Below are 21,601 nucleotides of genomic sequence, written 5' to 3'. Positions count from 1 at the left end.
GTCATGATCTCTCTGGGCACATGGGGTGATGAAGACAAGACTGGTGTGAGAGGTTGGGTTCTCCTTGCGTTCTTGCCTCCTCTCAAAGCCAGCAGACACAGATGCTATCTTATCCATATTGTGGGGTAGCCTGCAAGGTCCAGAACTTCTGGGAGTGTGGTGGAGAGAGGAGAAGAGGGCAGACTGGGACCCCTTCTCTGGGCCCCCTCAGACCTCCAGGTCAGCCTCTGGACCAGCCTCTTGATCTTGCTGGACTGGGGCTCTGAATGTGTGGGCCCCCATAGCCCCCAGTCTTCTACATCCTAGCCATTGGTCCCACCACCCTTTTACTCTTTAGCTCATTTTGACAGAGACTGGGAGAAGTGGTGATGTTTTTTGTTGAATAATCTAAAAACAATTATGTCCACAAGAGCTTGATAAGCCTGGGCTGATAATAGGTGAGTTCTCCCCCCTCCCCCCCCAGAGGTCTTGAATGCCAGTCGCACAGCTGCTTTTAGAATTTCGTCTGGCCACCCCCTCCCAACCCCATCCCCCAGTTCTTCACAGCAGGGAGGGGCCAGGTTGGTCATCTGTCCCTCACCCCTAGACTGTGGATGCCTCTGGTTTAAGTGACTCAGGTCCCTGGGCTTGTTGACCCCTGCATCGCAGAGAGGGCACCATGGTGGGAGTAGGGGGTGGAGTGGAGCAAGGCACAGCTTTAGAAGTTGAGGCTCAGCTCTGCTGCCCAGTGCCTGTGTGTGAGAACTCCACAAGTTACTGGAAATGGGTTGGTGGCATCCTAACTGGACAGGATGCCTTAGGAACTAGCACAGCTACACCCAGCAAGTGGTGCCCAGACAAGCAGTGAGGGACCAAGAGGACGTCCTCTTGTGGGTTAGACCCTGAGGGGAGAACCTCATTCAGGGGGCTTTGAGGTCTCTGCTGCCTCCATATCTGAGTTGTTGGGGGAGGTGTCATTGGTAGGCTTCAAGGGAAGGCTTTCCAAACATCTGGAGACTCCAGAAGCCTCTGTTCCCCATTCGGATATCCTCCAAAGAGCCCTGAGATGCCAGCCTCACCTGGGGTCCCTAACCTGGACATCTGGAGAGGGTGCTGGGGTGGCCTACTTGCCTGCCATCCCACTCACCTCATTGACTGCCTCTTAGTAGCCCCAGGCCGTCCACCCAGGCTGCCCACGCTGGCCCTGCAGAGGTGCATTGGGCCTCCGTGTGGTTCTCCCACAAACGAACATGGGTGCGCATGCATGAGGAGAGGTGCATGCTAAGTGTGTTGCTCATGGGGGATGGTCTCGGGAGGCCATACTTTGGGGTGGGGGCTGCCTTGTTCTCTTGGATTCCTTATGCCCCAGGATGGTCCTTCCTCTGCCCCAAGCAGGGCTCTCCTAGCTAGCTCTGGTCCCTACCTCTTCACTAGCCCCTGGCCCAAAGACCCTACTGTCCCAGAGGCCTGTGGGTACTGGGCTGTTTGTCTTGTGGACTTCTTGGAAGTTCCTCCAATTCAAGCCAGGCCTTTAGGATTCAAAATAAACCTCACAGGACAGCAGTGAATCTGGCTAATGATTTACTAGTTAGTGGAGATCTCCTATTCAATATTCATCACTTGCGTCCCACAGCTCCTCAGGACACCTCCACGCCTCATCCCTAGCTTCCTGACTTGGGTGACTTTCCCCTTCCTGTTCCCACGCCTTGAATGGGTTCGGTTTAAAAATATTTTTCCTGCAGCTACAAATCAGGAAGCAAGGGAGCAGAAAGCCCCCCTCTGCTCTCCCCTTTGCCTCCCTCCCCCCCTTTTTCCCTCTCCCTTCTCCCCCTCTCTGCCCTTCTCTCCTAACCCCACCACTCCCTGTGCTTAGGAAGACCTTTTAGCCACATCTCCCGGCTGGCCCCATCAGTATCCATGGGAGCTGTAGCAGCTGCGGCTCACACTGCCCATTTTCCTGACTGGGTCTGGAGAGGCTGTGGGCCTGTGACCTCTCTCTGAGGCTGCCGTGGTGACAGCAGGCGGCCAGTACCACCATTGCCCATAAGTGGACCTCCCTAAGGTGGGTCTGGCTCCTTGAGTGAACGTTGCTGTCAGGGCCTGCGAGGTTGCAGAGGGAGCCTGGGCAATGTGAGCTGCCGGCACCCGTGGCCTCTCCTTGCAGCACCGTTGCTGTCATGCTCCAAGATGTCTCCTCTAAAACGGGAATTCTTGGTGTGGGTTCCAGGTGTGGCCTGGTCACTGCTCCTGCCGTGGTCATTCAGTGAAAGGATCTTCCCTGGGTTGGGGCTCATATGGAGGACTCTTTCCTCTCTACGCCTCACCGTCTGTAAAACAGTAGAAGTCAGCGTTCGTGGAGCAAGCCTGTGCAGTGTGGGCAGTCACAGCCGAGGGTGCCCCCTTCACGCTATGGCACTTTTGTGGGGAGGGGAGAAGGCTGGGGTCTTTGCCGAGAAGGACTGCTGAGGCCCGGTTCTGCTGCCAAAGGCTCTCAAGGACTGGGAGCCTTGCACTGGGGTGGGGGTGGGGTCTGTTCAGGTCCCTGCTCTTTACTCCCTCCGCCCGATTTCTGGCTGTGTCGGTGGCTGGGGGAGCTATGAAAGCCATCGCTGTGCTGAGGGAGCTCCTGGGGCCTCGGATGCAGGGGCTCGGGCCTGGGCCAGCCTCCAGTGCAGGCTCCCCGGAGCTGGGCCGCTCCCTCAGCCGTGGCCTGGGAAGACCAGTTTCCGGGGGCTGTCCTAGGGCAAGACGACTTCTCTCCCTCCTCTCCCTCCTTCCCCTCCCCAGCTGCACAGGACCTTCAGAGGTGAGGCCCTGACCCAGTGTCTGGGATAGCAGGGGTGGGGAAGCTGGGCTGGACCAGAGGAGACCTGTGAGGATATGTTAGGGGGTGCCCTCCCCTGACCCCACCCCTTCTCCCTCCAGCTGAACCCACAGAGTTCAAACCCCCAAGTCTGCCATGCTCTGCCCCTCCCCCCCATGTTCAAAGGTTACCATTTTTCTGCTAAGGGGGTCTCTTTCTGCCCCCTACTCATGATGCCGCCCACCCCAGCCCCCTCTGCCTGCCTCTTTCCTTGTCTTTTCCTAGTGTTCTTGAAAAGTAATCATAATCGTAATAATTAATAACAGAGCCTGTGGCAGCTCTTAAAGATGCAGAGCCCCATTTTCTCCTGGCAGAGCTGGCTGTCTCAGAGGTGGCTCTGATGCCAGGCCTTTGTTCCTGCATCCCTACCCCCCCTCCCTCGGGTTGGAGGTTGGTGTTGGGGTGAGCACTTTCGGCTGCATTCTCCACCAGGCGCTGGGCTTTTCGTATTTTAATTGAACTGTCTTTTCTCAGAGATAGATGCTTTCACCATATCCAGCTGCTCGTGTGTATTGGGAAACCCGCCTGCAGTACAGCTCGGCTAAATTAAAAGACACAGCAGCTGGACTGATTAAAGCTGGGGGAGGGGCTGGACACTGGTCATAGCACTTTCTCTTTTTAAATAATGTTTCTGGGTAATGCATTTTGGAGAATGTGAAAAAAATAAAAGCTGTAGAAATGTTAATGATATCCACAGGACACTCAGCAGGAAATGAGAGCGATCTGGGACTAATAAAAGCTGAAATATAATTTGTGCAGATATACAAGGCGCAGCCTTCAGAGTGGGCTTGGGTTTGCGCATTCTGGGCTCATAAACACAGCATGGGAGGTGGGGGAGGGCAGCTCTGGTGCAGTGCTCTGCCTTGAGCAGAGGTGGCTTCCACCTGCTGGCCCAGGTGTGGGCAGCGTGGGGAGGCACCGAGTGTGCCTGCCAGGGGCAGAAGGGGCCACCAGGCTGGGCAGCCTGTGGCAGTCTGCTGGACATCCTCTGTGCCTTCCCTGCGGTGGTGGGGTCAGGAGGCGCAAGGCTGTCCACCTGGTAGGGAGCTTCCAGGCCAGAACCAAAGCTGCCTCTAGCTCCCATGGGCTGGCCTGTAGCAGCAGGCACCTCCTGTAATGTTTGATCCCAGCCACCAGAGATGCGATTGAAGTGGGTCAGAAGGGCAGGCACGTTTCTCATTGTTGGAGATGCCTGAGATAGGTCCAGGGAGAGGCAGGAAGGAGTTTGCCTTTGACGTGCCTGGTGGGCAGGAGCCCGCCTTATGGAACACTGGTCCCCTCCAAGCAGCAGTGCCTCCATCCCTGAGTCAGGGCCTGCCGAGGGTCAGAGAGGTGGGCCCCTGGGGGCTGTCGGCTCCCCTGGACTTGCCCTGCTCCGCTGGCTGGAGCTCCTCCTCTGCTCCCCTCCCTGGTCGGCCCCCAACACTGAATGAGGAAGGTGTCTAGGTAGGATCCTGGAGAAGAAGAGCGGTGAGCTGGACCTCTTGGGGGCAGTCCCTCCCTCCCTCCACATCGAGCTCTGTCTCTCTCCCCTTTTCAGTTCATTCTGGTCTCTCTTGTAACCCTGGAATCTTGTACCCCAAGGCAGGTCCCCCCTTCCTCTTTCAGTGTTGGGAATGGGAACTGGAAAGTCCCTGTGCTCTCCTGGGGCCCAGGATGTGCAGTCCTCGCTGAGTCATGGTCTTCCTGTTCCCCTTCCCCACCTCCAACCCCAACCCTAGTTGTGGGTAAATCCTGAGCCCCCTGGGGCTCCCCAGCCTGGAGTGTTTCCTTGCTCCTCCCTCTGTGGATGGTCATCTGGGGTGCCCAGGCCTCTGGTCAGTTGGGAGAACCTATATCCTGGACACTGAAGGCTGGCCTGTTCTGTGAATCCAGTTGCTCTGCCCTGAAGGGCCCTCACCCCAGGGTCATTTTCTGACCAGAATTCTGCTTTGGGTTAGGTTAGACCCCCACCAGGACCCCAGCCCCTAAAATCACAAACAGATGGCTCTTGGCCTGGCGTGCCCTGGCCCTGACCCTGTGGAGGCCAAAGGGACCTGTCAGGAGGGCCTGGGCTGCCTCACACGGGAGAAGTGTCAGTTGTGTCCTGCATTAGCCTGCACTCCCTCACTCTGGGCCTTGTGATTTGTTTACGCACCTATGGTATCAAAAGGATGCAGGTGCCACCTTCCTGCGTTCCTGGAAGTCAGAGAAGGGGATGTTTTCTGACTACAGTGGTTCAGATGCCCCCAATCAATGTCTGCTACAAGGAGCTGACAGGTTCCAGATGGCATGGAAGTGATAAGGGAGGTGTGTGTGCACGTGTGTGGCAGGCCTTGCAAGCTGCTCCGGGCAGGGGCAAACCTTTCTTGTCCCCGGCTTGGCTGGATCACACTGAACACTGCCAAGCTGAGACGAGATTACAGGATCCAGCTGCCCCAGGGGACAGGGGAGCGGGAATTGCTGTGCTAAATGATTTTGAGCTGTCAGGAAAGGGCTGTTAATGGTGGGATGGGGGAGAGAATGGGGAGCCTGCCAGGGGGAAGGTGGGGTAGCATCTCCCAGGCGATCTGGAGAGTTGGGCAACTGGGTTTGCACCTCCCTCCCTCTCTCCCTTGGAGGGCAGCCACCCTTGGCAAGGTTCAGTGGCAGGTGATATGGGTGGGAATTATAGAGCACACCTCCCTGCCACAGAAGTCGTCAATATGTGCACAGCTGGTGGGGAGGCCCAGGCAAAGGGGGTGCTATCAAGAGCTGTGGGGAGAGTGCAGGGCTGGGTGAGGGATGGCAGTCAGGTTTCCTGAGGTGAAAGGAAATGGCCCAACCGAATCGCTCTCCCTCTGTCCCCTCCCCTGCCTGTCTTCCCCTTCCCACCCCTACTCCCTGTCCCCCTTCTCTTTTCACAGATAACCAGCCCAAGTCATGCAGTCTTTTCGAGAAAGGTGCGGTTTCCATGGCAAACAACAGAACTACCAGCAGACCTCACAGGAGACATCTCGCCTGGAGAATTACAGGCAGCCGAGCCAGGCTGGGCTGAGCTGTGACCGGCAGAGGCTGCTCGCCAAGGACTATTATAACCCGCAGCCATACCCCGGCTACGAGGGCAGTGCTGGCACACCTACCAGTGCTGCTCGTGGCAGCAAAGGCCTGCCCGCGCAGCAGGTCCTGCAGGGGAGGCCAGCGTTCGGCTACAGCGTCCAGGACAGCGGCCCTTACCCGGGCCGCTATGCAGGCGAGGAAAGCCTGCAGGCCTGGGGGGCCCCCCAGCCGCCAACCCCCCAGCCACAGCCCCTGCCAGGGGGGGTGGGCAAATATGACGAGAACTTGATGAAAAAGACAGCAGTACCCTCGGGCAGGCAGTACCCAGAGCAGGGTGCCCAGCTGCCCTTTCGGACTCACTCCCTGCATGCCCAGCCCCAGCCCCAGCAGCCCCTGGCCTACCCCAAGCTCCAGAGGCAGAAACTGCAGAATGACATTGCCTCACCTCTGCCCTTTCCCCAGGGCAGCCACTTTTCCCAGCAGTCGCAGTCCTTCCCCACCTCCTCCACCTATTCCTCCACTGGCCAGGGTGGCGGGCAAGGCACCCACTCCTATAAGAGCTGCACAGCACCGTCTGCCCAGCCCCATGATAGGCCACTGACTGCTGGCCCCAACCTGGCCCCAGGGCAGGGAGTTCAGAACCTTCATGCCTATCCGGCCGGCCGCCTCAGCTATAGCCAGCAGAAGCAGCAGCAGCAACAAGCCCTCCAGAGCAGACACCATGCCCAGGAAACCCTCCATTACCAAAACCTTGCCAAGTACCAACACTACGGGCAGCAAGGTCCGGGCTACTGCCAGCCAGACCCGGCCATCAGGACCCCGGAGCAGTACTACCAGACCTTCAGCCCCAGCTCTAGCCACTCACCCGCACGCTCCATGGGCCGCTCGCCTTCCTACAGCTCCACCCCATCACCGCTGATGCCAAACCTCGAGAACTTTCCCTATAACCAGCAGCCGCTTAGCACGGGGGCCTTTCCCGCAGGCATCACTGACCACAGCCACTTCATGCCCCTGCTCAACCCCTCCCCAACTGATGCGACCAGCTCTGTGGACACACAGGCCGGCAACTGCAAGCCACTCCAGAAGGACAAGCTCCCGGAGAGCCTGCTGGCGGACCTCAGCCTGCAGAGCCTCACCGCCCTGACGTCGCAGGTGGAGAGCATCTCTAGTACAGTCCAGCAGCTGCTGCTCTCCAAGGCAGCCACGCCGCAGAGGAAGGGCGGCCGGAACCTGGTGTCCCAGACTTCGGAGCAGCACAAAAGCCAGCACTGCAGCCCTGAGAGCAGCGGCTTCTCAGCCGAGCAGGTGGGCACACCACTGTCCAGCCACGCCGAACCGCCCGAGGCCGACTACCTGAGCGGCTCTGAGGACCCCCTGGAGCGCAGCTTCCTTTACTGCAACCAGGCCCGCGGCAGCCCCTCCAGGGTCAACAGCAACTCGAAGGCCAAGCCTGAGTCCGTGTCCACCTGTTCTGTGACCTCACCCGATGACATGTCCACCAAGTCTGATGACTCCTTCCACAGCCTTCACGGCAGCCTGCCGCTTGACAACTTCTCCAAGTTCGTGGCAGGCGAGCAGGACTGCCCACGGTTGCTGCTCAGTGCCCTGGCGCAAGAGGATTTGGCCTCCGAGATCCTGGGGCTACAGGAGGCCATTGGCGAGAAGGGTGACAAGGCTTGGGCCGAGGTGCCTGGCCTTGCCAAGGACACCAGCAAGCCACCCTTCTCGCTAGAGAACCACAGCGCCTGCCTGGACTCCATAGCCAAGAACTCATGGTCACGGCCAGGGGAGCCCGAGGCCCTGCCCGAGTCCTTACAGCTGGACAAGGGTGGCCATGCTAAGGACTTCAGCCCAGGGCTGTTTGAAGACCCTTCTGTGGGCTTCGTCACCCCAGACCCCAAGAAGACAACTGGTGGCCTCTCCTTTGGCTCCAGGCCCACCCTTGGGGCTGCCACTTCAGACCCCAGCACTACAGCTTTTGACTGCTTTCCGGATACAACCACAGCCAGCTCAGCAGACAGCGCCAACCCCTTCTCCTGGCCAGAGGAGAACTTGGGGGATGCTTGTCCCCGGTGGGGGCTGCACCCCAGCGAGCTCACCAAGAGTCTGGAGCAGGGTGGGAAAGCCTCGGATGGCATCAGCAAGGAGAACACCCACGAGGCTTCAGCCTGTCTGGGCTTCCAGGAGGAGGAACCCCCTGGGGAGAAGGCCAGTGTGCCCCAGGACTCCAAGCCAGAGGTGGGCGGGGTGAAGGAGGAGGCAGGTGGGCTGCTGCAGTGCCCTGAGGTGGGCAAAGCCGACACGTGGCTGGAGGACAGCCGGCACTGCTGCTCGGCCACAGACTTTGGGGACCTCCCCCTGCTGCCGCCCACTGGCAGGAAGGAGGACTTGGAGGCTGAGGAGGAGTACTCATCCCTGTGTGAGCTCCTGGGCAGCCCCGAGCAGAGGCCCAGCATGCAGGACCCGCTGTCGCCAAAGGCTCCGCTGATGTGCAGCAAGGAGGAGGTGGAGGAAGTGCTGGACCCCAAGGCTGGCTGGGGCTCCCCATGCCACCTCTCTGGAGAGTCTGTCATTTTGCTGGGTCCCACTGTGGGCGCCGAGTCGAAGGTCCAGAGCTGGTTCGAGTCCTCCTTGACCCACATGAAGCCTGGGGAAGAGGGGCCCAGTGGGGGCCTGGCTCCTGGGGATCCTGCTACCCTTGCCCCGGAGGCCTCCTTGGTCCAGAAGCCAAACAAGCCTGCTGTTCCCGAGGCACCCATTGCTAAGAAAGAGCCCGTGCCACGTGGCAAGAGCTTGCGGAGCAGGCGGGTGCATCGGGGGCTTCCCGAGGCCGAGGACTCTCCGTGCAGGGCGCCGGTTCTGCCCAAAGACTTCCTGCTTCCAGAATCCTGCACAGGGCCCCCCCAGGGACAGATGGAAGGGGCAGGGGTCCCAGGCCGGGGGACCTCAGAAGGGCTCCCCAGGATGTGCACCCGCTCCTTCACAGCCCTGAGTGAGCCCCGTACTCCTGGACCCCCAGGACTGATCACCACCCCTGCCCCACCAGACAAACTGGGGGGCAAGCAGCGAGCTGCCTTCAAGTCTGGCAAGCGGGTGGGGAAGCCCTCCCCCAAGGCAGCGTCCAGCCCCAGTAACCCGGCTGCCCTGCCAGTGGCCTCTGACAGCAGCCCCATGGGCTCCAAGACCAAGGAAACGGACTCTCCCTGCACCCCTGGCAGAGACCAGCGCTCTATGATCCTGCGGTCCCGCACCAAAGCCCAAGAAGTCTTCCACTGCAGGCGGCGGCCCTCTGAGAGCCGGGTCCCCAGCTGCCGTGCCGCCAAGAAGCTCCTTGCCAACAGCCATCTGCCTGTCACCTTCAAAGTCTCTGGCAACTCCCAGAAGGAGGGCAGGGCCAACCAGCGGGCAAGGGTCCCCAAGCCCAGTGCAGGCAGCAAGCTATCTGATCGGCCCCTCCACGCACTCAAAAGGAAGTCGGCCTTTGTGGCACCCGTCCCCACCAAGAAGCGGAACCTGGTCTTACGGAGCAGCAGCAGCAGTCCCGGTGGCTGCCGGGCAGATGTGAAGGAGGAGCGGGCTGAGGGCTCCCCCACCCTCTTCAAAAGGATGTCTTCTCCCAAGAAAGCCAAGCCTGCCAAGGGCAATAGCGAGCCCACTTCGAAGCCCCTGCCCCCAGAGACCCCTGACACCTGTCTCAAGCTGGCTTCACGGACAGCCTTCCCGGGGGCCATGAAGACCAAGGTGCTGCCACCCCGGAAGGGCCGGGGCCTGAAGCTGGAGGCTATCGTGCAGAAGATCACCTCGCCCAGCCTGAAAAAGTTTGCATGCAGAGCGCCAGGGGCTGCTCCTGGGAATCCTCTGAGCCCGGCCCCCTCTGAGAAGGACCGTGGGCTCAAGAGTGCCAGGGGCAGCCCGGTGGGGGCAGAAGGTCTCTTACACATGGGCACCGGGCAGAAGCTCCTGGCAGCTTCAGGGACTGACCCGTTTTGCAGAAATGCAGCCAACAGATCCTTAAAAGGCAAACTCATAAACACTAAGAAACTGTCCTCGACTGACTGTTTTAAAACTGAAGACTTTATGTCCCCAGAGGCCTTGCCACCTGGGAGGACTGTCCTGGCACCGAAGAAAAGAAGCCGGAGAGGCAAGGCTGGAGCCCTGGGACTCCCCAAAGGTCCCCTGGAGAAGCAGCCCCATCTAGGCCCTGCTCTGCTCTTGACTCCCAGAGATAGGGCCAACAGCATGCAGGGTGGCAGTGAGGACAGCTGTGGCGGAGGAAGCAAGAAGCCAAAGATGGAGGAGCTGGGCCTGGCTCCCCAGCCCCCTGAAGGCAGGTCCTGCCAGCCTCAGATGAGGGTGCAGAAGCAGCCAGGCCATGCCAACTACAGCAGCTATTCCAAGCGGAAGCGCCTCACTCGGGGCCGGGCCAAGAATACCAGCTCCTCACCCTGTAAGGGGCGTGCCAAGCGGCGACGGCAGCAGCAGGTGCTGCCCCTGGATCCCGCGGAGCCTGAAATCCGCCTCAAGTACATTTCCTCGTGCAAGCGGCTGCGGGCCGACAGCCGTGCCCCAGCCTTCTCCCCCTTTGTACGGGTTGAGAAGCGAGATGCGTTCACCACTGTGTGCACTGTTGTCAACTCCCCTGGGGAGGAGCCCAAGCCCCACAGGAAACCCTCCTCTGCCTCCTCTTCCTCCTCATCATCCCTGGATGCAGCTGGGGCCTCCCTGGCCACGCTCCCTGGAGGCTCCGTCCTGCAGCCTCGGCCCTCTCTGCCCCTCTCCTCCACCATGCATCTGGGGCCCGTGGTTTCCAAGGCCCTGAGTACCTCTTGCCTTGTTTGCTGCCTCTGCCAAAACCCGGCCAACTTCAAGGACCTTGGGGACCTTTGTGGGCCCTACTACCCCGAACACTGCCTCCCCAAAAAGAAGCCAAAACTCAAGGAGAAAGTGCGGCTGGAGGGCACCTGTGAGGAGGCCTCGGTGCCCCTTGAGAGAACACTCAAGGGCCTCGAGTGTGCAGCTACCGATGCTACGGGAAAACCCCCCAGGCCCGATGGCTCAGCTGACCCAGCCAAGCAGGGTTCACTGCGCTCCAGTGCCCGGGGCCTGTCCCGGCGGCTGCAGAGTTGCTACTGCTGTGACGGCCAGGGGGACGGCAGTGAGGAGGTGGCTCCAGCTGCCGACAAGATCCGCAAGCATGAGTGCAGCAAGGAGGCACCGGCAGAGCCTGGCGGGGACACCCAGGAGCACTGGGTGCATGAGGCCTGCGCCGTGTGGACGGGTGGGGTCTACCTGGTAGCCGGGAAGCTCTTTGGGCTGCAGGAGGCCATGAAGGTGGCCTTGGACATGGTAAGAGGCCAGTCCAGCCGGAATGGGGAGCTCGGGTTCCACAGGACAGGCAGGCAGACAGGGAGCCCCCTTGCCTCCAGCACGACGATTTGGGCCACACACACCACAGTGACAGATTAGTATCTGAGGAGTTTGGGGCAGTTGAAGCAACCCCAGGTTGAGGCAGAACACACTCACCCAGCCCTGTCCCAGACTTTACACTTCAGTCCCTTGATGCCTTCCCAGCCCAATGCCCACCATACACTCACCTGGCATCTCCCAGCTCCAGGGCCCACCTGGCCCCACCTGCTCATGTAATTGGCCAAGATGCTGAGGGCCCAGAGGACGAGGGGCCTCCCAGAGCTGAATGTCAGGGTGGCCCACAAAATCAGGCTACCCTCGCTCGAGTACCCCTGAGATGGAGCTGGGTGGGGACTTGGGGGACAAGCCCCTCAGACATGAGACTGGAATGTGTCCCCTCTGCTGGATGGTCCCCAAGACCACACCACCCTCATCAGGCAGGGGTCCAGGGACCTCTCATAAACAGTCCTAAAATGCCCCTTGGCTGACGTCTTGGTTCAGATCCCAGCACTGCCCCTCGACGTCACCTCTCTGTGCCTCCATCTCCTTGTCTCTAGAGCGGGCGTTCTAGTTCCCAGCACCGAGGGGCCGGAGGATTCAGCGAGTTAATGGCCTTGAAAAGTATTCAAGCCGTGCCTGGCCTGTCTGAGTGGTGTTGACATCCCTGGGCTAGAATAGTGACAGCAACAGGAGCCATGTCACCACCCACGGTGACTACCACCTGGGTTACTATGGGGCTCTCCTTGCTCACACTCCCCTCCAAGGGTGTGGAAGGCACTTGAGTGAGGAGGCAGCCAGGAGGCCACTCAGACGAAGACCTGGCAGGAGCCAGCAGAAGGTCCCTGGGACGGCGTGGGGCCAGCATTCTCCCCGAGGCCGTGCTCCTGCCCCGCACCCCCCACTCGGCCATGTCCAGTAAAGTGACAGTCCCTGGCACCTCCTCATGGCCTGCCCTCCCACCGCCCGCCCCATCCCCCCACCTCAGCCCCTCTCACCAGCCCTCACGCCCACCACTGGCTGTGGGCCACTGTGGACAGCTGGCTGCGGCCACCTATACCTGACCTGGACACTTAGCGACATCTCCATGCCCAGGTGTCCTGCCCGCTGGCCTCAGTTCTTTCTGCAGCCTGTGAACAGTCCATGGGCCCTGGCACTCCCTTCTTCCCTTCTCAATTCTTTGCCTCCTTCCTGCTGTCTCTGGTCATCAGCTCCTTCCCAGCCATCCTGAAATAGGTTCAGGCTCTCCTGTCATCGAAAAATAATACTAACCCTCAAATCCCCAGCCCCAGTTGGCTGCTCCCCGTGCCCCCCACTGTTTGCAGCCTGGCTCCTGCAGGCATCTGCTCTGCAGCCATGCCTCTGTGTTCACCAGCTCACCTGGCTCTTGGCAACCCACATCCCACCAACAGCATCTCCCTGCCTCACCTGAGGCAGCTTCCTTGCCACAGAGATGGTCCTGGGTCTTGGGGGGCTGGCACTGGCAGCCAGGGCAGGAGCCTCAGAGGGACTTGTGAAAGCAACACCCTGCTGGAAGACAGGCCCATGCCCACAGGACACACTGGGGAGATGGGCAGGGCCTGGGGCTTCCCACGTCCCCAATCAGCCCCTCCCCTCCTACAGCCCAGGCCTCCTCGTAGCTGTCCATGCCCAGCAAGGCCCCTCCCTGCTGCAGCAGCCCCTTGGAGCTATACAGACCCTGTTTCAGTTTCTGGCTCTGCTGAGGGTGGCTCTGCGACCCAAGGCGAGTCACTGTCTTCTGTGAGCCTCAGAATGCCAAACCCGTTAGCAGAGTTGTGGGTCTACGTGGATGGTCTGCCTCCTGTCAGGCCTGTCAATGCCATGACCACTTCCCTCTGGAGGAACAGAACTGTGGGCCCCCAGGGATACCCTTTTTCTAGGTCTCCTCCTGGGAACCCCACACACAACCTACTGCCCCCAAGTCCTGCCATGCCTACCTCCTGGACCTCAGTTTCCCAGCCTGCCCAGAGTCCAGCGCTTGCCCTGAACCGTGGACCTGTCTCCTTGTGACCTGGCCATGGACACTGAAGGTGTGGTCATGATGGGGCTGTATGAGGACAGTTGCATTGCTGAGGCCAGTTTGGGCCCCTCCTCTAGCCTGGGGTGCTTTGGCAGGTTCACAAGCCACACCCCTCTTTGTAGGGGGTTGGAGCAAAGGCCCCGAAGCTTCTGTCTCTGTACTCAGTTTCTTCCATATAAATGCCTGCCTCAAGGATTGTTGGGAGGCCTCAGGGCAGGTGGGGTGGCGAGAGGCTGCCAGCCAGAGGAGCCCCTGGCTGTTCCATTTAACCATCCAAATAGCTGAGGGCTTGTGGGCACATATGGGCCTGGTCTGGGGCCTCCACTCCTGCTTGCTTTCCCCTATTTGAGATAGGACCAGAAGGAAACTGCCTGTTCAGAGCACTATGTGAAAACCTGATGTTCCAGATGTACCCTGGCCTCCCACCCTGCACTCCCTACTCCCAGCTTGGTGCGGAGGGAACATCCCCAGGCATTTCTCAGGCTAGGCCTGTGAGAGGGAGAAGACGTCATCCCTGGCCTATCTCCCAGCTGTTGGGGGTAGGATCGCCCTCAGTCCTGGGCCCTAAAATGGAGCCCAGCCTGCCTGGGCTCCAGCCAAGCTGCTGGGCTCAAAGCCCAACCCAGCTTCTTCACGAGCTGTGTAGCCTCAGGCAAGTAACTTAGCCTCTCTGAGCTCTCATTGATAACCTGGGTGAAATGCACCATCAGGAGGTTGATTATGAGGACCTTCTAGGCACGCCTGGTACATCGTAAGCTATAGTTATTTGTTCCAGTGACTTAGCATCGGTGCATGGGCCTGCCACCCTCTCCACCTTCCATATGTCACTCTCCAACCCTACATGCTGTGGTGTAGGCAGCCTGGTTTGGGGCCGACTTGCCCCTCCCCAGACCCCAGGTTTTGCTTCACTCTTTCAAGGGCCTCCCTGGCCTTGTCATCCTGTCCTGGCCACATTTCCCTCCAGGCAGCTTGGGCGGGCATAGGGCAGCCCTCACCTCAGCAGACCATACTTTTGAGACCCAGAGTAGACCAGCCACCGTGCTGGACAGCAGAGGATTTAACTTAACATCTCAGGATTGGCTGCGTCACCTCCTACCTGGCCCCAGGGAGTGAACGGCAGGTCCTGAGGTGGTGGCCTGACTCCCACCCAGTTCAGTGCTGTTCTGCTGCCAGCAAGGGGAGGAAGCAATGCTTGCTGCCTTCACTCGCCTCAAGTGGGAGTGTCAGCTTCGTAAAGTACCGCGCAGGACCGGTAAGCTGCCTCCGGCGCTGTTCTGTGGTTGGTGGGTGAGGACGCGTTCTGAGCGCAGAAGCCCCACCAGCGCCAGCTGGTAGCCATGGCCATCCTCATGCCTGGCACCATAAGTTCTTGTCATTTGCTGGGCACACGAGATCCCTCACATAACATTTCTGGCCTCCCATAAGGAGGTACTGTCCCGCTGTTCAGGGAGTGGCTCCAGCGGTTGTGCAGTGCAGGTCTGCCTGTGACGCCAAGGCCCCCGTGTTTATCCACAAGTAATCATTCCTGCCTCTTCCCCAAAGGGTCCCCCAACCAAGGCAGCAACGAGGAGGCTGCCCCAGAATCAACCCTGTGGGCATTAGTGCCCCATCCTGACCCTCTTTCCAACTGATTTTTGGGGACCATTTTGTGGTAAGGTGGCAGGGCCTACCTGTATGGCCCACCTGCCCAGCCCTTCAGTGGCACACTCACCCATCTCTACTCTTTCTTCACCAGACTTGTTCCAGCTGCCAAGAAGTCGGGGCCACCATCGGGTGCTGCCACAAAGGATGTGTCCACACCTACCATTACCCATGTGCCAGTGATGCAGGTAAAAGCCAGCCTGGGGGGACAGGAAGGCCCTCCAGGGGGACTCTGGGCCCAGCTCCTTGAACCCAGCCCCATTTGAACCCTTGGCTTCCCTCCTCTCTTCCCAGGAGTCTTTCTTTCTCTTTGTCTCTTCATCAGAACCTGTGCTAGACAGTGCTAGGGACATGGAGATGAGTTATGTTTGAAGAATGCTCAGAGGTATAAATGATAAGATGGAGAGCTCTTTGAAAAGCTACCATTGCCAAAGGGTATTGAGAATTTCATATCTCAGAGAGGAAGTGGCACTGAGGCTGGGGCTTTGAAGGCTGAATAGGAGTTCACTGGCCAGAGAAAAAAGGAAAGGATAACAAAGGATAACTTCAATAACAAAAACTGAATGAGATGAGAAATGAGGTTTAAAACAGATTGTTTACAGAATAGTTGTAAAGGTTCGCACCAAGACTTAGAGATATACCTTATTTCATTTAAGGAAAGATATTGTTTATGGTGAAATTTTAGTCATTGATGAGGGCAGTATTTTAAGGGGGCTTAGAAGCAGCTTTGGCCTGGATTCAAACCCTGGTGGTAAGTCATTGATGTCTCTGTACTCAGTTTTCCATCTATAAAGTGGAGATGATAGTAATCTCTTCCCTGAGCTGTGTAGAGCAGCAAGTGAGAGAAGGAGCCCTGCCCAGCAGGTGCAGTGTCAGTCCAGTTTTGGAGCCAGCCCCCATGGCCTCTGTCTTCACCCTCTGCTCCCCTTAGCCTCCCTTCTCTGGCCTGGAAGGGGGGTGAAGTTATCATGCCCTTGCCTCATGGAGCACCCTCCCACCACCTGGGGACCACCCTCCTCCCCACCTGAATGCCTGCTGGCTCTGCTCTGGGCAGAGCTCCCTCCCCCCTTGCTGCTGGAGTGCACAGAGAGTGATGACAGTTCTTTGGCGAGGGCTGAGGTGTGAGCACCCTGCAGGGAGGGAGCTAGCTGGAGCAGGGACATGGGGTTCTCACTGGCTCCAGTCTTCCACTCAGCAGTGTGAGTCAGATTTTAACATGGACTCTGCCACTTACTGAGACATATGGCTTTATTCACAGTAATAGCTATCGTGAGGTGCATCCCTTCTACAGTGATTCATGTAGTGCCCACTCTGTGCCAGGCCCCACGTCAGGCCCCTGCACTCTCCAGTTGCATCTTTACAGACATGCTGCCTTACCCATGGCCACAAAGTACAGTCCAGACAGAACGGGGGCGTGACTCCCTGTGTGTCTTCTCCACATCTTGGGCTCTCTCTTCCACCCCAGTACTGTCCAGCCCCTGAGGGGCTCACACCTGAGTGGAGCAGAAAGGAAAACCATGGTCTTTGCCCAAAATTACAGAGACTAGACAAGAAGATTCATTCTTTCTGAGCCGGGAGGGAATCCAGGAGGACTTTCAAGAGGAGGCAACATTTAAGCCATGCTTGGAAAGATCAGGGGAGGTGGGCAGCAGCTGGTTAATGATGGGATGTATATACTAGGCTTGCAGCAACAGAACTTTTGTTTCAAATTAAGTCTTCAAAGGAGTCCAGTAAAAGGGATCTCTGTAGAGCCCAAAGACTGGGCCAGGCAGCGGCCTGGGGGCTGGGAAGATGAGGCACTGACACGATCAGAGCTGCCTGGGAAAGAGCTGATGGACACTGCATCGTTCAGGCAGAAGAGGAGGGTTACCAGGTCCAGGTAGAACCTGCGTCTCAGAGACGCGTTGGCACAGACCCACGAGCCTTGGTGTGAGGGATGAGGGAGCAGCGGTGAGGGCGGGTCTAAGGCGGGGGCAATAGTGTATTATGTGCGGCTGCTGAGCTCCTGGCCCTCCCAGGCCCAACTTCATTGCTTGAACGCCGACACTTCATTATTCCTCAGGAGGGCATGAGTCAGCTGGCAGGCTCTCTGCTGAGCTCACTCAGGTGTCCACGGTCAGCTCAGGTGGCTGGGTCCTCTGAGGCAGGATGCTCAGGGCCCAGCTGGGCAGCTCCTCTCTGCTCCACGTGGTCTCTCGTCTTCCCGCAGGCCTCTGCTTGGGGCCACACAGCCCTTTCATGCATTCTGCTGGCCAGAGCAAGTCCCACGTGAAGCCCACATTCGTGGAGTAGGGAATGCACGCCTCTCCTGGGTGGGAGGAGCTGCAGAGGACGGGGGACAGGGAGGGGCTCATGGCTGTTTTGGCAACCCGTCACCGCACATGGCAGCTTCCCTTGGGCAGGTTGCATTTGAGGTGTCTGCAGCCGCAGAGAGCTGTCAAAGCCGTGGAGGGAACAGCTGGAGGTTGGGCGGAGAGTTGGAGGAGGAGGTGGAGCCGTGTGTGCCTGAGGCCCGAGGAACAGCAGCCAGAGACAGTGGAGAACCAGTGAGCCTGGCAGCCAGCAGGAGGGTGAGGGAAGGCAGGGCTTCAGGCAGCAGGGAGGGCTGGCAATGGCAGCCCTGGTCTGGCAGGAGGGGCTGGGAATGAGGGAACTGAGGGAGTAAGCTGGGCAGGCCCAGCCTTTGTCAGCACCTTACACCCACCTGGCCTTGGGTCTGTCAAGTGGGGGCATGTGGGGCTCTCCAGGTGTCTGGGTCAGGCTCTCAGTCACAGGGCACCAGGGCTGCCTGCCTCTCCTGCCTCTCCTGTCCCTGCTGCCCCTGCTGCCCAGGCTCACTGACCCTGCCTCCCATTCGGTCTCATTAAGGAGCACCACGTTGGAACTAAGCGGTGATTCTGAAGGGCTGCCAGGGAAAGGCGCACGCAGGCCCCAGGGCCACCTTGTCAGCCAGGTCCCAGGTTCCCCTGATGCAGACACCAAGAGAGGAGCCAGGAACTGATGACTCGGCTCTTCCCAGTGGCTCCCCTCCCCACGCTTGATGTGGATTCTGGCGGATAGCTGAGCAAGCTGGTTTTGGAAGGGGAAACCTCCTACTCTTTGCTTCGGGCAACACAAGCTTTGACTGTAGGGCCTTTAGCAGGGTGGTCTGGGGGTGGTGGTGAGGGTGTTGTCGTTTGTGTGCCATGGGTGAGCCTGGGGTTTTAGCCCAATGCTCTTTGGAAAGTGTGAATTTAATCCCAGAACCATGCCTGGCTTGCCTGAGCTCAGGGAAAGGGAAAAACTGATGACCCGCTTCCAATTGCTGGCCCTGCAGTGCAGAAACTCACGGGCAGCTTTTAGGACTAAGGCCCCAGTTTCTGGCAGGGGCCGGTGGAAAAAAGAAGAGGCAGCCTCAGAGAGACCTGGAGCCTTCCAGCCCTGCCCTCCAGGCTGCAGACCTGCCCTGCCTCCCCACTCTGCCCCCTGGCCACCACACTGTCATGGTGCCACCGCACGGAGCCACCGCTGCTGGCCACAGTGTGGGCAGGAGAACTCTCTTTGGCCAGCTTGGGGCTCTGGCTGGCTGTGGGGTTTAGGGTTTGTTCTGAACAATGTCAGGTGGGGCATGGGAGGAAGGCGAGTGAGCCTGGGACTAGGCTCACCAGGGTGTGGTGGGTGGGGGTTTCAGGGGGAAAAGCCAGGGTCTCCCTAGGCAGGGAAGTGGTGACTCACTGAGACATCAGTACAACCCTGGCCTGAGGGGGGCATCAAGGACTGGCCATGCTCAGCCAACCTCTCTCAGATGCCTGCTGGCCTCTGCTTAGACCCGATGCTTCAGTCTACTGCTCCAGCCCTGCTCCCACATTCAGGCCTGCCTCCCCTCTGGTTCCCACAGGAACAAGTCCATACCCACCCCTGTGCTCACATACACCCTCCTTATCAGTCCCCACAATGGACACACAGTAGGTGGCAAGAGACCAAGGCTCAGAGAAGCAGCTAATGCTCAAATTCAGACCCGTGACTGCACCACCCAGTCCATAAACAGTGGTTCAGTGAGCATCCCCTGGGTGTCGAAGCCTCTTGCGGCCACTGGCCACACCCCTGGGAAGGAGGCAAAGCTGGTGCTGAGCCAGCCTTCCGGTGAGGCTTGCAGGAGGCCTCGCAAGTCATCTGTAGGTAGATCACTAGGGGGCAGTGACCAGTGTGGCCTGGCACAGTGCAGCAGGGGGAGGGGGGAGCTGGGGGTGGCGTCTGCTACAGCAAGGGAATCTGGGAAGGCCTCCCAAATAACCGGAGCTGCAGGTGAGGAGGCGAGGAGAGAGGAAAGGAAGGACTAGCCGGCAAGGCTGGAGTGCAGGTGGAGGCAGGGGCCCCAGCAGCCAAGTTTGGGTTGTGGAGTTTAAACAGTCCTACACCCGTTTTGCAAAGAGCCCCTGTAGTGTAGGGCCTCGGGGCAGTCAGCCCCCTCCCCTTCTGCCCCCCAACGACACCAGCGGCTGCCCTAACCACATAAACTTCTCTTGGTCACAGGTTGCACATTCACCGAAGATAACTTTTCTTTGAAATGCCCCAAGCATAAGGTAGGTGACCACAGGCCTTCCTGGAAGGGGTCTAGGCTAGAGACGGGCCCCTCCCTTCCCCCATGTCCTGCAGACCCCTGGAGGGAGTTCCTACTCCACTCCCCAAGGGGCACCAGCCCCCATCTGCCCCCTGCTCTCACAACCGCTCAGCCTTATTGGCAGTTAATCAGCGGGCGCCCGGGCAGGTCGGCACTTGCTGGTCAGAAAGACGGTTTTATAAGCCCGGCAGGTCCTGACAGAGGGGCCGTCCCAGGTAGTAGACAAAGGGAGGACAGGCAGGGGCAGGGACTGGGGCCACACAGCAGGGTGAGGGCTAGAAGCGACAGAAAGCCTGGCGTGGGGCCAGCTGCCTCGGCAGAGAGACCCCCACCCCCACCCAGCTCTTAGGGAGCCTATTCTGGGCGGGTGGGGCTGGGGCTTATTAACCCCTCGCACTGGTCCCAGGCCCTCTAACAGCGGTCGGGCGTGGACTCTTCCCCTGCAGAGGCTTCCATTGTAACACACCCCAAGGCTGGGAAAGCGCCGGAGCCGCCTGCCCTCCCGCCACTGAAGGAGAGGGGCCCTCTGTACAGCCGCCAGGCCTTTGAGATGCTTCCAGAGCCGATCCCTGATCTGACCTGGATCTTGGATCTGGCTGCCTAGGGCTGAACCGTGCAGTCCCTGGTTGGGAAGAAAAACTGTTCTGGAGCTGCCTGCTCCCAGAACTGGATGACACAGCGTTCCTGCCCACAACCCCGGGCCAGGCTTGGAAAGGGGGAGCCCGCGGAGCGGCCAGACTCCTTGGGGTACCCAGGCTCCAGCAGGGGTAGGAGACGCCTTTAGCCTGGAAACACGCTTCTCCACCGGAAGTTCCAAATCAATGTGGCACACGTTATACGTGGGTGCTGCCACCAATGCAGCTGGGCGCCCTGGAGGTGGGGGTCCAAAGAGCCCTGGAAGTGATGGGGTGGCTCCTAGAAAGAGGTGGGGGGGTGGGGGGATGGAGCCTAAGGCTTTCTGGAGAGGAATGGGCCAGAGGCTTTGGAACAAACCATTCCGAATGTGCCGGAGTGCCCTTCCCACCCAACATTTGCCAAAACCTTCATGCAGTTTGGGCAGAGCCAGGGGAGTCTGGGGCCATGCTGAGGGGATGCAGGTTCCCCGGCTATAAGCTGGACTGGGGGGCACCCCTTTTGCTTCTGTTCTTCCCATTTTCAATTCTCCACCCCACCCCTGGAGCCAGCCTCAGAGCGCGGCGGAGTCTCCACCAGAGACCAGCTCCAGCAGACCTGTGATTGTCCCTCTGCACGGCCGCCTTTCTCCAGGGACTGCAGCAGCTACTCCGCTCAGGAGCAGAGACAGTGCTGATCTGTGTACAAATCCGTATACCCACTATATATATGTCGCATAGAATGTATATATGTTGGGAACATGCTCGCTTCTCCCGTGTTGCTGCCATCGTGTGCTCCTCAGCACAGGGCCCTTGCCAGGAAGGGGACCACAGCCAGGACGCCCTTCCCACGCAGCCACCACCAGCCCAGGCCAGGCCCTCCGCTCTCATTTTCGCCCTCAGCTCTGTTCATGCTTTGATAGGCCTGAGGCAGCCCCTGGACTGGGGCACCCTAGCAACTTCCTGTACATATGACTGTAAAATGGTAAACGTGTGTATTATATCTGGCCTCGTTATATAGTGTATATATATGTATACATATACATATATATAATATATATGAAGACTGTAAATGTTAAGACTAGTGTTCTTATTAGTATATTGCTTCACACTGAAGATTGTGTGTATCGAGCTGTTTCTAAAAGATGTTTATTTTCCTTAAGAGTAAAAAACAGTCATTGCATTCAGAAAAAAGTCAATAAAGATACGATTGTTTTGGAAGTCTGCAGCCCGTGGGTTCTGACCAGATTCCGCTGGGAAAAGGGGCCGGGTGTGGGGTAGAAATGGAGGGGAAAGCTCAGGAGCACAAATGGAGAGTCAGGGATTCTGGCTGTTTCTGCAGGAACAGGAAACAAGTCCCTGCTGCAAAATCAACACCCACCCCCATGCAACCTCAGGTCAGAATGGGGGATGGAAGGCTTCCTCAGGTATGAGACAGATGACTA

General features: G+C 58.8%; 1 protein-coding gene across 2 annotated transcripts in view; it reads left to right on the top strand.

Annotated features, from left to right (window-relative positions):
* RAI1 (retinoic acid induced 1) overlaps window positions 1-21,377 on the top strand; it is a 112,059-nt gene extending 90,682 nt beyond the window's left edge. For both annotated transcript variants that reach the window (XM_081162926.1, XM_081162927.1), the window contains 4 exons: window positions 5,728-11,206; window positions 15,040-15,133; window positions 19,458-19,507; window positions 19,992-21,377. In XM_081162926.1, coding sequence (XP_081019052.1) covers window positions 5,744-11,206; window positions 15,040-15,133; window positions 19,458-19,507; window positions 19,992-20,006 — 5,622 coding nt within the window. In that variant the 5' untranslated portion in view covers window positions 5,728-5,743 and the 3' untranslated portion in view covers window positions 20,007-21,377. The remainder of the gene's footprint in view (window positions 1-5,727; window positions 11,207-15,039; window positions 15,134-19,457; window positions 19,508-19,991) is intronic.
* Window positions 21,378-21,601: the final 224 nt, after the last annotated feature.

Source organism: Miniopterus schreibersii (genome assembly GCF_964146895.1).
Source record: "Miniopterus schreibersii genome assembly, chromosome: 16".
Classification (NCBI taxonomy): Eukaryota; Metazoa; Chordata; class Mammalia; order Chiroptera; family Miniopteridae; genus Miniopterus; species Miniopterus schreibersii.
Note: the sequence above shows the minus strand (reverse complement) of the source record. Positions and strands in the feature narration are given on the sequence as shown.